General features: G+C 38.8%; 1 protein-coding gene across 8 annotated transcripts in view; it reads left to right on the top strand.

Annotated features, from left to right (window-relative positions):
- Positions 1-18,066, top strand: part of SGIP1 (SH3GL interacting endocytic adaptor 1) — a 167,510-nt gene that overhangs the window by 86,490 nt on the left and 62,954 nt on the right. For 4 of the 8 annotated variants that reach the window (XM_072997769.2, XM_078392964.1, XM_072997770.2 and 1 more), the window contains 4 exons: positions 2,111-2,197; positions 4,093-4,167; positions 7,878-8,333; positions 14,984-15,108. In XM_072997769.2, coding sequence (XP_072853870.2) covers positions 2,111-2,197; positions 4,093-4,167; positions 7,878-8,333; positions 14,984-15,108 — 743 coding nt within the window. The remainder of the gene's footprint in view (positions 1-2,110; positions 2,198-4,092; positions 4,168-7,877; positions 8,334-14,983; positions 15,109-18,066) is intronic. The other 4 variants (XM_072997771.2, XM_072997772.2, XM_072997773.2 and 1 more) reach the window with 1 other exon arrangement.

Genomic DNA, 18,066 nt, shown 5'->3' on the forward strand with positions numbered 1-18,066 from the left:
CTGCTGGGTAGGCTCATATAGAAGGAGGCGGCCCTTCGGGTATTCAGGGCCCAAGCCGTTTAGGGCTTTATATGTCAAAACAAGCATTTTGAATTGGGCTCGGGGAGCAACTGGTAACCAATGCAATTTAATCAGAATCAGCTCGATATGTCCCCTAGCGGCCCCACCACTCACCAGCCACACAGCTCGATTCTGGACCAGTTGCAGTCGCTGGACCATCTTCAAAGGCAGCCCCACTGAGTACTTTTACTCAATACTTTGCAAGTACAGACACATGGGCTTTGTGATTCCTAAGAATTCACAACAGCTCAATTAATTAGGACTTCTCTAGTAGCTAGTCAATGGCCATTACCACTCCTCTGGATCAGCCAAACCCTGCTGATCCAAGAGACAATCCTTAGTGAAGATTTTTATAATTAATTTTTATTAAGAAAATATAGTTTCATAGAAACAGTTTGTTTTTGCTCAAGCATTTAACATAAAGAGCATGTTCAAATGATTACCATAGTTAAATACAACAACTAATTCCCATTAAAAATAACAAACACTAAAACTGGGCTAAGGTGGGCTAGCCCCACCTCCTTCTTTCTCTTACCTACATTCTCTGCCTTTCAAGCTACATCAAGTTCTGTTCTACGCCATGATAATGGTAATGAAGAACCTCTCTCACATAACCCATCATCCATTTTCTACATTCCTCAGACCTCCTTCTTCTTGATCATAAACAATCAACTCAAAGACGCATAACTGTCCATTCTGCCCACAATTCTCATGGAGATGCAGGTGGTTTATCTCCATTCCAATTAGAAAAGAATTCGTTGTGTCCGTGCGCTCTGGGCCTCTTCGTCCTTGCATCCTTATCAAGTTTCACGCTGTACCAGGCTGGCTGTAAATTAAGAAAAAAACCTCTCTGCCTTTCTCACATTCCCATGTCTTCCTTTCATTTTTAAAGCCTAACAGACTCCATTTTCTCTCTTTCTCATTGACTAAAAATCCCACTTTCCTTTAATCTCTGACTACAAGTTCCACTGCCCTTCAATCTCATGACACTTCTGTCTCTTGTTCTTCCTGTTATTTTGGTATATGAAAACTCCACATTTATTAACAAAAACCTAAATTTCCAAAAAGGGTGCACTGTACTCATTAAAAATGATAACTTGCAATTCATTTCTTTTTCTAGTAAAAAAAGGCATAATCACATTATATTACCATTGTAACTTAATGAGGAATAATCTCACTGCTTTTGCAGTATAAGTGTAACTTTTCAGGTACAGTATTAGGGGTACGACCTCACTCTTTGATGGAGGAAATATCACATAGTTCAAGAATTAGTTTGTACTATGCCTTATGCTGTGTTGTGGATGCTAAGGTGGTGTTAAGGGTCTAGGAAAGAGAGCATGTTTTCTACCATATTCTGGAACCTTGTACTATTCAATGGGAAAGTAAATTAAACATGTACTGTAATGGTAACTCCCTATAGGGAGGGAGGAGGCTTGGAACCAGAATTAGTTCTTTAAAGTTAATTTTTAAGCTCCATTGTCTTTTCTGTATTGATTACATGAATGAGGAAGCCATCAGTTTATGTATTAGATTTCTAGTGTTTATTTCCAGGGCAAAAAAAAATATGCACCAAATGATTCTTACTGTTCCGGGAGGGACGGTGTATTTCACAACACATATTTTGAAAAAATAACCTGTCAGTTCACTGTTGCAGTTAGAGTTAGGCCCTGCCTAGGCATTGTAAGAAAGGATTAAATAAGTGCGCAGGGAGGGGACCACACTAGCCCATCATTGTTGTGGTCACATGAAAGTGGTACAGCTGGAGATATCCTCTACACGTAGAGTCTTTGCCCTCTGATTTTCCAGGGTTCTTGCTTGTTTGGAAAGCTTTTAAACATAAGCACAGCTCTCTGCTTTATACCCATTGCTTTTCTCACAAGCAAAATAGCAAGAGAAGAGATTTCCACTTTGCTTGCTTGGTTAACCCTTATTTAGAATGCTTTAAGATGACTTTGTATTCTACTGATTAAAAAAAAGAAGCTGTACATGGAATCAAATTCCTGTGTTACTTTGGATTTGTATGCATCATCCTATATATCTGTGGCTTTAGCTCCTATAGATCAACCTGAAGTGTGGGGTTCAGTGCAACCAGAAAACTTAGAATCTCCTAATGCATCACGAACCTTTCCATCTGGAAGTAAGTTAAAGCATCTCCTGTTTTTAAAATGTCTACCACTGTGTTTGTGTGTTTTTTTTTTCCCCCTTGTTAAAAAACACTGAAATGTGAGATGGAAGTAGCATTGTTAAAGTTATTGCCCATTATAATGTCATAGGAACAAAGAGATATTAGTTGAACTATGCATTGGAACTCAGCTTTCAGAATGGGCAAAAGAGACGGATCTAAGTCTCTTGGGAGAAAAGCCTTTGTGATCTCAATTTTCAAAGCTCAACTCTATTCCTTATCAGCATGGCAGTCACCTAGCAACCAGTGCAGTGTGACATAAATACATCAGCTCCTACTATAAAGCTGTTTGCTTTCACTGTGAGCAGAAGCAACTCTAAAGAATCACCTTCCTCTCCTGGATAGCCCACATAGGTTCTGGGTTCAGTGATCTCAGCTAATCTTCATAGGCCTTTCACCTTCAGATTGAGTCCTTGGCCACCACTAGACCACAGTGTTGGAGTGGGTCACTGTTTGTTTGAAAATGTCTCTTTGAAATAGTTTCGCTGACGTCCCTGTGGACAGTGGCATGCAGTGCCTTAATATCTTCCAGCTCCTTGGCCTATGAGTTGAAAGCCAATGAAACTCAATAGAATGTTAATAAAGGACCTATCAAAACTTACTGGCTGGAATCCTGCTAAGAATTTACTCTGCAGCTAGAAAAATAATGTAGTATCAAATTGCAGCTAAACAGCAAGGTGGTGGTCATGTGCCATGTGACCAGACATGTAATTGGCACTTCATTAATTAGCTGCAGTTTTCTACCATGATTATATAATGTCACTTACTCCAAAGTAAAATCCCAATAAGATTCTGGCCACTTTTTTGATTTCTTTTTCATACATAAACTGATAGGTCTCACAGTGGACCCTTAAAATCATGACATCTACAGTCGTATCTTACTGCCTATTAGCATGCAGCCAACATCATGCCTCAGTCCCAAAATAAGTGCACTCTAAGATAATCATTTCACCATCTATGGATAAACTTTATAACTGGAGTAATACTGTACATAAAAGAATCCTTTTATAATTGGTTTATTTTAAACAAATTTAACTCAGGATTTCTCATGTGATTACCATTTGCCAGCATTGTTTTGTCACTAACTGAGAAAATGCTGTGTCCTTTGTAGACATTATGGTTCCTACATATCAGTAGTAGACTTCTGCTTGATATCAGAAAAATACAGATGAGTGCTTGTTCTTGTATTCTGTCTGTTGTATTCATTTCCTGCTTTTCCATTATTATTTTTAGAATAAGTCTCTAAAGGTAGGTCTGCATTTGTGCAGCTCTTCATTTTGTTAAGACATTATGTTGGGGTATCATAAACAGAAATCTACTTATACAACAGAGCCCTTTTGTCTTCTGCAGCAGGGTTTTTTAAAAGCCCATTTTCCAACTGTGAAAAACAACCTGCCAGACGCCATGGCTATGATCCTTACCAGCATACTCACTGCTAAACCCCAGAAGCACTGATGTTGAGAGGCTTGTTCCTATTGAACAGAAATGCGCAATCTGTCTAGTATTTTTTCTGTTCCTTCAGCTGCACCTCTATCAATGCCCAACAGCACATTTTTCCCAACCGTACATTTTGTGTTCAATTGCCTGCATAACAAATCTTTTCTGTGTAACCTTTGCACCTACAACAAGGAGGAGCACAGGACCTTCCAGAATAGCATGGGATGTGGTGGAGGGCTACAACAGGAATGAGGAGAGACTAGTAAAATCTGGGGGCCCTGCACAAAGAGTAGTGGCTTCTGGATCACAACCATATTTTGACTTGACCTCTGGATATCACTGAGTAAGATATCATTGTGCATTTGTCAAACTTTGTCAAACTTTTATTTTAATTTCCTCCTTTTGTCATGCAGCACCTCCTCCACTTCCACCTAAGAACATTCCAGCTACACCTCCACGTACTAGTTCTCCTTTAACAACTGGAGTAGGTAAGACTATTAAGACACAAATGCTTACCAGGTGTTTAAGATCTTATCTGGCAAAATACCTATGTTCCTAATACAAGTAATACATATTTTTAACTTGTAATGTGAGGGGAATTTAAACTTTTGTAACATTAATCATATGATGAAGTGCATTTCATATATGCATGATAACGACATGCATTTTAGTATTTTGCTCATCTTCAGATATCTTAGCAAATTTTCTTTCTTTAGGAAAAATGTAGTGCATCTTTGTAATGATCCCTTGAGATTTTGAATTTGCTGCCTGTGTTGATTTGAAATTTTGAACGGGATTTTCATAAAGATATTGCTATAGTGGGAAAAAAATATTTACAATTTATAAGTAATTTTGTTGGTAGGCTATTACTTTACCAGACTTAATTTTGTCTGAAGAAATAAGTTAGGAAGACCTAGAATCAAAAGCATGTTCAATCTTGGAAGTTTGGCATTTGTATAAGACAAAGTTTGTGTAATTAAGATGATATAAGGATTGTAAATGGAGAGGAGGGGGGCTTGGATTGATCCAATGGCTTGCACCCCAACCTGTGCATTTGTTCACTTAAGGGAGGGAGCAATCTATCAACACCATCAACAGCCCTGCACACCATACCCTACTGCTTTCTTCAGGGTCTCCCAGTCTCTTGGAAATTATTCTAAGGGAAGCAAGAGGCTGCAGGTGGAAAGATGTGAGGGGAAATCTTATCTCATGAACATGGATTTTGTGAAGGTGATTTGGGAGCAAAACCATTGTGATTTAAATAAACAGTAAACAAGATGCTTCTAGATAGATAGTTCATGCTGCAAATGAACCTAATTAGGTATATAATCTCAATTGCAAACTGTGTTATTGGATTGAATTAAAGTTCAAACAAAAAAAAATAGGGTTTCTGAAAAGAGGAACAGGGTATGTAATATTGTATCATGCAGTGCATAGTAAATGTGATGTTTTCTATGCATATGTGCAACCTTTTGGATTACTATTTTAAAGCTATATTCAAGTTTTATCCATGTACCCACTGCCATTTTTCTCACTTCCACACCATATCTATGTTGAGTAGATAAAACAGATAGTTACAAAATGTAACATTGATCAAATGAAATGCACATCCATGTGTGATCATCTATTTCTTGGGTAAACATCTTTATACATTTTATGTGGATCATGACCAAGCAAATAAAGAAAGAGTGGCCAATATCCAACTGGAGAAAGACCATACAATGTAAGAGCAATTGCACTGTGGTCTTTCCCCCTCCTGCCAACTCCCCTTCATTAATGAGTTGAGGAACTGCTTGCACCTCTGATTTTGCAGCAAGTGTGAGACTGGACATACAAAAGGGAGCCTGCAGCAGGAGGCAATGTTTATACAATCATCCTTAAATAGTCAAGTAAGCAAATGGGATTTTGGCCAGGTGTGTGCATGTATGTGTGTGTTTTAACCAATGTAATAATTCTTAAAATACAGATTTCTTGTCAACAATATCATGTGGAGCCCTACATTCCAGAACTCCTTTTATATTTGATTCACACATAAAAAATTCAATATAGAATTTTATAAATTTGTGGTTATATTCATATATTCCTCTGTGTGCATCCATGTTTTCTGCATCAGACAGATGACTGCCAGTTGTATACAGACTATCGCCAAAATCCTGTTGCTTAGCATAGTAAATCACACTGGAGTAGGCTCACTGAATCACTGGGGAATTAGTGAGTCAACTCCTCCATGAATTCTGTTGATTCTCATGGGCCTCCTCTAACTGTGACTTACTGTGCTAAAGTAAGTCACAAATAAAGTAGTTCCATTTGAATCAGTAGAACTTATGGATCAGTTGATTCAGCAAATTCTCATTAATTCAGTGAGTCGATTCAGTAGTGCAATTCACTGCACTGAGCAACAGGAAATTGATCAGTATGACAAGTCTCTTCATACATAGAACAGGTGCATTACAAGCAGCCCTATGAGTGATTCTAGGCCAGACAATATAAAAATAACACCTAGTTGCTTTTGAAAGTTACTTGTAAGTAAGGGCATTTTAATGCCTTTTAAAGAGCCATTTTATCAGGAATCTTACAGATTTTGTGCCATTCTTTTATCACTTGCTAACGGCAAAGGTAGTATTCCTCGGTTTGATCTTTTATAAGAGTATATTAGCCTTTTATATTTGTCTTTAAAATTAGTATATTACATTACTGGTAATGACAATGTAATACATATACTGTATAATATGACAATGTACCAAATTATGGTGCCTTGCACAATGAGAGCAGTGATAACAATAACAGCAATGTGGGTGCCCAGAAGTAACGAGTAACATTTTAAAATGAAATGTTGAACACCCTTTGTAGATAGCAAACATTTACATTATCTTGCTCCCATAATTCGCTTACTTAGCAAGAACAGCATAATACAGACAAGTTCAAGGGAGCAGCAGTTTCATCCTCATACTAAACACATTGGCTGTCTTCCTATCCCTAACTATTCAGAATAAGGTTAAACTGGATCTGTGGGAGAAGAGTATGTCAGCCCTTCTGCCTCCAGTTTTGCTTTCTTCACATGCGGAGTGACAGCTCAAGAGGGAAAGCTCTATGCATGGCGGCTTTCATAGAAATCTCGGACCATGAAAAATTTGAACTTTCAATTGCATGGAAAGTGACAATGAAAGGAGTTACAGTTGCATACTCCCATCTCTCACATATTCAGTTCAATCCTATTCCAAAAGTGTGAATAGTGCTCTAGAAGTCTGCACATGCAAAGTTAGAATTGCAAAACTGTGGCTACTAGACTAGAAAAAAAGGACAGCAAAAATTATACCAAGAAAAATCCCACAGATTTCAGAGGAATTCAGATTCCCTTATTTTTTTTTCTTGGTCACATCCAACCAAAAGCTAATTACTGATTAGAACATTGAACTTTTAAGCATTCCCTCTCATAGAAAATAATGAGTTAGATCAGTGTGTTAACATTCACATGCTCCAAAACAATTCAGTATAAATTTAATAATTATTTCTCATTTATACAGCAACATTTAGGCTACAAAGTATTTTCCAGACCTGATATTCTTACAGAACTTTTCAGTAGGAGGTATAGATGGGGGAAAATCTGTTTCCTCTAAAACAAATCTCTACTGGCTCTGCTATGTATTTGTAAATATAACAGGTAGTAATCATATAGCTCAGGATTGCCCAGCTGAGGAATGAGTGTTATAATTATCCTTATTCTTATTTGTACTCAGATATTACCACAAGATATACTACAAGTGACAGATATGTATTGTGTAGCTATATATTAATTGAAAATATTCATATCTGTTTGCAAAACATCATTTTGCATTATAGGTAACTTCACCATTTTTGTCTATAATCATTACAGATAAAGTTTGTGTGTTGGCTATTATCCAGGCAATTTTCCTAGAAAACAATATATTCTCTTGGGTATATTTATGAGAATAAACTGTGTAGACAAAATGCTCTGCAAGATGGTTTACATGGACTGTACTTTTTAAAGTGCTATGTATTAATTTTAGACCTTTATGCACATTAATTATATTCCCAGTAGGACCTTACGTATATGTTGTTAAAATGTTTGTGCTAGATTGTAGCTGACTTTAAAATCCCCATATGTTAAGTAGAAGATTAGTACGACTTAGCTGTACAAATTGATGTTAAAGTTTAAAATCAACTACTTTGACCACAGGCGATGAACAGACAGAAACAGAGGTCAAAGGTGACAAACTACCATCAATCAATGACTTGGACAGCATTTTTGGCCCAGTATTATCCCCCAAGTCTGTTGCTGCTAACGCGGAGGATAAATGGATCAGTTTTTCTGATCAATCCCCGGAAAACGTAACTCCAGAGGTGACTTCAAGGGGAAAAGGGGTGTCCTCACCTGTGGCATCAGAAACCCCAGATGAGCCTCCAAAGGGTGAAACCTCTCGCAGTGTTCCATCTCCACTCAATTTAGAAGAGGTTCAGAAGAAAGTTTCTGAGCAGACCCACGTTAAAGATGATAACTTAGCACCAGCACCATCTCCTAAGGAGTTTGGAGTGGGACAGAGAGCAACACCGCCTCCCCCTCCACCTCCTACCTACAGAACAGTGGTGTCGTCACCCGGACCAAGCTCTGGCGGTGGCACAGGAAGCACCAGCGGTATGTCTGAACAGCTTTGAGTGTGCTTCAGTGTGGCCGTGAATGCTGCCGTGTGAACACAAATCCTTCTTAGCTACTCTTAGTTGATTGGCTTGTAAGCATCAGTCATTCCCTTTGTTTGATTGTACTGTGCCCGGTGGCTTTCTTTCATTTTTTTTTTACTTTGTGCTCTTGTGGTGCAACTTAACCTTAAGCCCTTGATACTATGTGTTATTTCCCTGCCATTGCTCAGTGTCTAATGTTTATGGGGGAGCTCTGCATCTTTAATTACAGGTAAAGGTAGAAAAGCTGTCTGTTTTGTCAGGAATTATCTAAATTTATCAAACCTTCTAAACAAGAAAATAGCTACTTGAGACTTTGACCTCTCTCAGTGTGTCTCATGCTTCATTTCTACCCGGCAAGAAATTTTTGTTTTCTGTAAGAGAAATTGCTCTCTCTTTCCAGGTGCCCATATACATTTCCATCAGAAAAAAAAAAAGAAGAAGAAGCTTTAGCAGGTTTTCTTTCCTGATGAATGCTACCTGTGTCTCTTTTGGGAGTCGTAACCTACAGCAAATCTAACCTTCAGCAATGTTGAGTCTTCAGTAACAAAAGCATGACAGGGAATTTCTTTTCACTGGGTCATTGAAAGACATGTGTGTGATGCCATTTCCCATCTAGAATAAAATGAGAGATTAATATTGAATTTTTCAAAGCAGCACCCCCAAAACATATGAAATGTCTTGTAATGGGTTACTGATAATGAGAGCAGAGTGACCTAACTACATACCGTCGTCCAAGAAGCAAGAGTGAATACTGTCAAATATCATTTTTGTTCCCAGATTGCCTAAGTAAATTTGCCCACATTTATGTTTCAGAGAGAATGCCAGAGGTTCATACAGAGCAAATTGTAGTTAATATTAAAATTAATGAACAAACTGAATTTGAGCATAAGTGTGTCACTTGAAGTTGCATTTTATTTGGTGGTGGTTGTTCCTTTTTGCTGTTAATAACAGCTGTGAAAAACACCACATATCTCTTCATTCTTGGAGGAAAATATACCAGTGGCGACCAATAGAAACTTTCCTTGTGCGTCTTTTCTCCTTGTGCGTCGTACTCCTCATTTGTTTGTTTTTGATTTAGAGAGGGAAACTGAAAGAAAGACTGCCTAGATGTAGAGCTGCAGGAAATCCCATTTCAAAGTAAACCTAAATTTTAAAAGGTCCAGCCAAATTTGCACTCATGTCATTCTAATGAGAAAAACAAATGCTATTGCTGTTCTTTAAAAACAGCATACTGTACATGGTGGTTTTCTTTTTAAAGAAGATATTGCATATTAAAATCCAGAATGTGATGTTTCATTAGTTTAGGGCTGATTGTCTCTTTAAGTACAGCTGAAATGAGTAAGCAGGGGTTTTTCTGTAGGCATCCTTCAGTCTCAAGAGCCTATGGAACAGCGTCTAGTGTGGCTGAGAAGGCCAATTCGAGAGTCACAATCCCTTCCATGCTGAAAACAAGTACAATCTGTCCCCTGTCCAGTTTACTGATTTTGTTGGTATCAGGACTGCCTCTTTGCCTCAGCCTGCTGGACAAGGGTCTCTTCAAATTGGAAGAGGTCATGCTGCAGGGGTACACATTTTTTAAATATGTAAATATGTGTGGCTGGTTTTGTGATAGAGGATACCACCATGAAATGTGACAGAATCAAGCTTCTAAAAAATCTTTTTAAAACTAAATTTGAAAACATATATCTGACTACTTAAGGTTTGTCAATATTTGCCTAAGTTGTTTTGAATTAATCTGAAAGAAATGATTCTTCTCTTAGTCCTCATGCAGGGTGTGTATTTCCTGAAGTTTAATGGTCGCTTCATTAGTTCATCTTGAAAAGCATGTGTATGATGTTTTACAACTGTCTATGGTTTCTAGCCACAGAAGTGGAAGTGCCAAGGCCAGGCTATTCACTGTGTACTTTAAAAATAAATAAATGAATGTTATTTAATAAAAACCATAAATCGCAAAAAAAAATAATAACAACAGAAATTGTTCAAACTCCTTAGTTACACAAAAAGTGTTCCCTGCTCCCACCGGCACCATTGTAAGATATAATGAAATTTTCCTCTCTTTTTGGGAGCCCTATTCCCCTTTCAGAATACAGTGGTGCCTCGCTTAACGAGTGCACCGTATAGCGATGTTTCCGTATAGCGATCCCTTTTTCGGGATCGCTATACGGAAACATACCCGATCTTCGCAATGGGGAAAACCCGCATTGCGAAGATCGGGTATTGCGGCGGCCATTTTGGAGCCGCTGAACAGCTGATCGGCGGTTCCAAAATGGCCGCCGGAAGCCCGGAAATGGCTGCCGGCAGCCGTTTTCGCGCCCTGCCCTCACTTAGCGAAGGCGCGAAAATGGCTGCCGGCACCTGGAATCCTCGCTGAACGGGTAAGTAACGAAGGTATTGGAACGCATTAAACGAAGTTTAATGCGTTCCAATACCTTTCCCCTACCCGTTTAGCGATGATTCCGTATAGCGAGGGTTAATCTGGAACGGATTAACCTCGCTATACGGGGCACCACTGTAGTATTGTCTACTCAGTTTACCATTCTTACAGAATAATTTGCATCAGATTAGTTAAAATGGCCCATGCATTTAGCCGCCCAGAATAGACTTCAGTCTAGATGGGCAGGGCATTAAATAAATAAATAAATAAATAAATAAATAAATAAATAAATAAATAAATAAATAAATAAATAAATAAATAAATAAATAAATTTCTTTTTTTAAAATAATGATCACTCAAGATCTTTTGCTGTCTGAGACAGAACAGCATATATTGTTTCCTTGGCCCAGTCAAGGTACATGGAATCAAAAACCTTCTAATTTACTTGGTTTCACATGAAACAACAACAAAAATCCCACAAGTACTTGTCCCTATCTCTGGCAGTAAAAATAGCCAACAAGTACCAAATAATTTTCTGCCTTTTGTGACGCACAAAATCTGCTGCTTGTGGCAACTGTCTTACTTTGCCTAATAGTTGGAATGGTGTTGTTAAGCAGAGACCCTTCTTCAATCAAACAGAAGACAAAATCTGAAATAGTACTAGATGTGCATGCACACATACCCTTCTTTTCTCTGAGCAAATTTCCTGAATAACAACAACAATTCCTCATAGCACAGTGTTTTTGTTTTGCTTTGTGGAGTTTCAGAGAGCATACCCCTCCAGGACTGCTGGTTATGGAGGCAAGGTGCTTGATATAAACACTCCCTCATTACAGTAGATTTGCTGTTATTGGATTGGGACAAAGGACAGTTCTGTATATTTCATTTTCACCAATAATAATTGGACTTAATCCTGTGCAAATATGCTGAATTCTTCAACATAAATTAAGAAAGTTTTAGTGGAGTTTATTAAGCATGAACTAGAAGCTAGTCACATGTGCTTAATAATAGGAAAAATAGAACTTCACTGACCACCAAAGCTTCTACACTGTTGTTTGGATCAGCAAAGTCCTTTTCCATTATCAACAAATTCAAGGTCTACAGACTCAAGCCCATTTGTTGGAAATGTTCTGAATTCTGTAATATATTGATGCAAATTAGGAACCTAATTATTGATCTGAAGTGGAAATTTATTTTCAGTGAAGTTACCACCAGGAAAAGAATACAGTGGAACCTCTACTTAAGAATGTCCCTACTTAAGAACGATCCAACTGAAGAACAGCTCCGTTTGCTAAATTTTGCTTCTACTTGAGAACGGAGCTCCAAGATAAGAACAAAAAAAAACCTTTCCTGCACTTTTTTTAACCTTAGGTCATCTTAGGTTTTTTTAAAAAAAAAAAAAAAATCTCCCCCTAGTGGTAGAGTATGGATTAACCGGCTTTGCATTAGTTCTTATGGGAACTAATGCTTCAACGTACGAACGCGCCTCTACATAAGAACAAAAAACAGCCGGAACGGATTAATCGGTTTCCAATACATTCCTATGGGAAATTTTGCTTCAACTTAAGAACGTTTCAACTTAAGAACATCATTCCAATATGGATTAAGTTCTTAAGCAGAGGTTCCACTGTATGGGGCGGGGGGGGAAATCCCCTTGCATTAACTTGCAGACAAATTGCCCCAAGTAACAAAATTACTGTAGAGATTTTCACTTGCATGCTAGGTCACACAACTCAGTAGGCAACTGACGGTGTCTACAGTGATTTCTTAACACAAGGCAATTATCTCCAAAATATACACTGTTTGTGCTACACCAGCATAATTAAATAAAATTATTTTGGCCACTGAAAAACTTTTAAATAAATCCTGTTGATTTATATCCTTAAAAACTATACATTTTTAAAATTGATTAGATATAAGCAGATGGTATATAAAAAAAGATTTGACATTATTTTGAAACATGTCTTACATGTAAAGCTCTCCTTGGTCCTCTTAATCACCAGCTAACAAATGTGTACTTCTATAAGATTCATCTGTTTCATTAGGGTTTCCTGGGACAGGTCATAGCTCTGTGAGATACATGCTACTGCAGGATGGTAATATTGTCACACCTACCTACCTACCTACCTACCTACCTACCTACCTACCTACCTACCTACCTACCTACCTACCTACCTACCTACCTACCTACCTACCTACCTACCTACCTACCTACCTACCTACCTGCCTGCCTGCCTGCCTGCCTGCCTGCCTGCCAGCCTACCTACCTACCTACCTACCTACCTACCTACCGCTTCAGGAGTACAGCAAAGTAAGCTCTTATTGCCTAACAACACCTAGAGGGCCATTCTTTCCCCGTCCCTTCTATAATTAATCAACAGTAGGGAAGCTCAAAGCTCTACAGTAGTCTGGGAATATTTGTACAAATGTTTCGCAAAACTAGGATTCAGCAGTCTTTCAGTGAGAGAGAAAAAGTGATGTTAGTGCACAAAAATTTACACCTGAGCACAGTGGAGTCCTAAATGTCATTTAATAAGAAATGTTTAAAATTCTTAAAACCTTTGCTAGACCTTACCTGAATTAAAGGAAATATTCAGGGCATGCTTAGCAAATGTAACATCATTTCGTAACGATTTCTAGTGCTGTGTTTTCAGAACTCCACACATCCACTTTCTCCTGTAACAATGTGTTTTTGGTGTGTGTTCCACTGACTTCATGAAGCATGTGATCGGCCAGTGTTTCTTATCAGCATTGTAACACTGATTTAATAAACCGGCCAATATCTGATTTGACTTTAAAGGACTGAGTTCAACAGTATCCCAAAACACAAGGAAACTGATGTTCTGAATATGAAACATATTGTGATTTTCCATTTAAAATCCTTTTTCTTTCAGAAATATATACTAGCCATTTCCCTTTCAATTGTATGCTGGAATGCTGAAACAGAAAGGAACAGTTTTATAGCCATTTCTTATGTCCCCTTTAGCAACATGACAGAGACTGAAGCCCTATCTGCTTCCTGTGTCATTCGATAATGTCTGTCATATATTCACAGTATGTACAAGGAGCCCATGCTGTGGATCCTTCCCATGCAACTATTGTTCTAGTGTAGCAGATGAATAATGCTAGAATGGAAGGAAGCCACAGCATGAATTCCTCCTCTGACAGCAGGGCTTTGATGTTACTAAGAACTTGCAAACGAGCAACACTACAGAAACTCAAATTTTCCCCTATCAGTAATTTGAGATCCTGACATAAAAGACCTCTTCAGCCAATTTCTAATGTTAACTAATGCACCTATATTTAGGTGAGAGCTGGCAGGGTGATTTTGTAGAGTAATTATATCATTCAGAACAATATTGCTGAACTTTATTTTGCTCTCCATTTATTTTCAGCAGTAACTAGTTTTACATGAACACATGATGTATGCAATTGAAGAATCTCTTCCTGCTTAATTTTCATCAATATATGATTGTGAGGGATGGGGAATAATTATACGCTTTTGTAGAAATTATTTTAGAAGAGACGGACTTTTCTATTTCTTTAAAACTTGCACTTTGTTCAGTTTCTTAAATAACTTAAATTTCTCAAATATCCAGACTTTTCATCACTCTGTTCATGTTAGCAGTCTTTGTTTGCTAGCTTCTTCAAATCACATAAAAAGAACAACGCAGGGCTTGGCTATTTATTGCAAATCATTGTTTTCTTAAATCTTTAGGACCTAATTGTTATGTCCTAACTTTCAACAGCATTTCCAGTAATGTCTGCATTGTAAGAACACCTTGCTGGGTAGCAAGAGGACAGACCTTAAGTGCTAACAATACCCAACCTTTTTTTTTTTTTTTTTGGTATTTTGACAAACCATGAAAAAGTGTAGTTCATCTAATGTGGCTTCCTAGTTTAAGTTAATGATGTTTGTATAGGGGCAATGCATGATCCACAGCCTCTGTGTCTTCACTGTCAAGTGCATGTGAAAAAGTCATTAGCAAAACAGCAGAGAAATAAGCTTTCCCATTTATGGTTAAGTGTTCTGCTAGCCACTTTCTGACTTCATCCATTTCCCATCCACCCATATGAATTGTATTGTTATGCAGTAGCTACCAACTTAGATCAAAAGTTGGACTGGCAACTGATTGCTTGATGGCCTGCTGTATGTTGAGGGGAACTGACTGAGGGTCAGGGGAACTGGAGTTGGAACAACTTCACCTATTTATAATATGTGTTTATTTCAGGGTCATCATCTCCTGCTCGTCCTGCAACCCCTCTGGCATCGTGCAGTAGCCCTACTCCTCCACCTCCTCCACCTAGACCCCCGTCTCGTCCAAAATTGCCTCCTGGGAAGCCTGGAGTTGATGTGGTAGGTTTAGCTTTTTCCATAATCAATAATTATGTAGGAATAGCATCTTTTTTGCCTGCCACACATAAACAGAGATTTAAAAATAATTCAAAACAAAGATGTTTGCCTGTTTTAGATATAATTTCTTTTTTTCTTGCTTGAGATTGCACAAGAAAATCTACTGACAATAATTGGCATTTTTCTTTTTGTGAAAAGTCACCATGTGAAATAGCAGTCGAATTGTACTGAGGCTGATGAGGCATAATAAGTCAGGGAAACAAATCAGAATCCCAGCACAGGTGAAAGGATATGAGTTCCTTTTAACAAGAACGTCTGGAAAGCATTTGTCAAGAAGGCATTTGTGAAAGTTGTTAAGCCTCAAATACTACAACTGCCAAGGGTAACTGGTGCCTATGTTAATGGATTTTGCGATACCAAATAAAGAACTTTTTATTCTGCCAGGCACTTTAGAACTGCTTGTAGTGTTTTCATATCTTATCACTCCTGCTTCACTGGAGGAAAGCACCAACACCTTCTCTTACAGGTCTCCTTGATTTCAAAAGGAACAGAAACCTCTCATTGCTCAAAAGAGTTCTGCCTAAGGACAGGCTTTCACTTCTGCTGAGAATGGAAGATACAGAACATGCCCCTTTAATTTTTGTATTTTGCAAGGTCACAATTCCTTTGAGTAATGTGATTTATCTAAAGAGGTGACCTGTTGGGTGATGATATAGAAGGAAACTTGAATTTGTTTTCCTCTTAATTGTGCTCAGTTCTGTTCCTTAACAAAGGGTGCTGCTGCTTTTATTTTTTCCTGTATCTCTTCTGGGGCATAGAGGGGGAACAAGAATGGCTGGGTTCCCCCCCCCATTCCTTCCTGTAGGATAGAAATCCTTTTACTTCCTGGAATACAGTATGTTTCACCTGGATAAATATTAGGATAGGCTCAGATTAATGACTGAATGGGATCAGCCGCGGAGAAAACAGAGCTCTCAGCCTGTCTGGTCCCAAAAGCAGCCGAGTTCTCTAAAGCCCACTGAGGTTATGGCTTAGAGGAGCCTCTCCTAGCAGGGTATCTGCTTCCCGGGCTCAGGGTTCAGGAACCAATGTACTTGAAATACTAAGTGGGTGAAAACACAAGTTGCAGGCATGACAATCTAATGGGGAAAAAGCTGTTCCTGTCTCTGCTGAAGGTAGGGGGCCGTCCTTACTAGACTGAAGCACTGTGCACCTAAATAAAGGCATTCTGAGGAGGCTTGGGTTACAAGAACCTAGTAGGCCCTCAAAACAGATCTGACCTAGATGTGGTGGCACTGCCTTTTTCCTGGCTTCTGCATGTTTTGGAATGCCTAGGAAATCTGGTTGTGCTCCTTATGGATTCCTGTGCAGTGTCATTCACCACTGGCCAAAAGGCTGAAAGACTAGATCAGCTGGCAGCTGCTTTGTCCTGTCAGAGCCTACCTAATGCAGTGGTCTTACAAAGAGTGGAAATATGATCACTCTAATAAACCTGGCTGAGCATCAGTCTTTTGACTTTTTCTCTGAGGTTTTTCAGAGACCTAGGTCATCATGTATCATAAGGTTGCACTGTGTGTTTGCCAATTTCTTATGTAGACAAACAAGGAAGCAAAATGTGAAATAAAGGCCACAAAGTTCCTCTCTTAGTTCAAGGGACATCTCATATTAATTTCAGGAATAAAACTGGCAGGAAAAGGCAAAACAGTTGCAGTCTGGTTGTACAAGGAGATAATAACAATGCAAGTGGAGGATTTGTTAAGTCCCAACTTTTGTACTCTGCTTTATGTTTTTCCTCTTCCCCTTCTAGTTCCTTGCCTCATTTGGAGGTTGTACCAGGTGAAGGCAAAAGCGGTTCTAGTACATTCCTGTTGGTCCAGACATCCATGTGTCCTAATACAAGGATCTCATAAGGGCCCATCATCCATCCCTATCCAGATATGACTAGCTAGAGGCTGAGCAGCAGTGGTTACTCTGAGAAAGTTCTGTGAGCCAGCTCACACAGATATTTCTCTCTCCCCCCCCCCCATGCTATTAGTCCTTGAGCAGACTTCCTAGAGAGGACAGGGTAAAGATGCTTCTTGCATTCCTCTAGGTAGGCCTTATGAAAGGGCGCAATGCTAGCACTCTTAAGTATCAGGTGGTTGATATGGATTAACTGCTATCCTGCTGGAGATATAAACCCTTCATTGGACACCCACAAATTAAAAGTTTCTGTTGGGGAGGGGACTGGCACTTCTTCTTCCTCTATAGGTTTCTCCCCTGAAATCAAAACTGAGCCCATAAGGCACTCATATCTTCTCTCTTAGATCATATGGCATCTTGTTTTCTCGAGGGTCTGTCCCTTTATGTGCTGTTTTTTGTTGCTGTCACCTAACCAGAATCGCCTTAGTGCTGAGCCACATTTTTATATTTTTCACCTGCAGAGAGTAGTACTTTTTACAAATTTTGATTCTGGCATTCCACAATTGCTGTAAGATAGCCTTACTGCTCTTTTGTGCATAATTTATCACACACATATGGGGCCCTCTGATTCTATTTGGGTTGCACATCTCTAGCATGAAAACTGAAGGCTTTTCTTCCTTCCCACCAGGATAGTTCTCTGGGCAGGAAGATTTTCAGCTACAACAATCCCTAGGTGATTTTGCCAACGTATTTCCTCTGCTTTTTAACCACCCTCCAGTTATTTCTAGACATTCCTTGAGAAAGGTAGAGGAAATTTCTGAGGTACCTGTTTCATAGATTTCATGCATTTTCCAAAGCATCCAAAAATGGATGATTGTTTCTGTGCCGTTGCTGCCTTTGAAATCCATGTGCTGCCAAAAACGGCATCTGCACTGATTGGGTCTATTGGATGCCACCCAGGCACAGTGCTGCTCTTTTGTATCCGAGAGGTCTGGAGTGCTTTCTAAAATATACAGGAGAAAAGAGCCTTTTTTTTCTTTTTCTTTTTTAACTGTCCCT

This window comes from Pogona vitticeps, chromosome 4 (assembly GCF_051106095.1).
Source record: "Pogona vitticeps strain Pit_001003342236 chromosome 4, PviZW2.1, whole genome shotgun sequence".
NCBI lineage: Eukaryota > Metazoa > Chordata > Lepidosauria > Squamata > Agamidae > Pogona > Pogona vitticeps.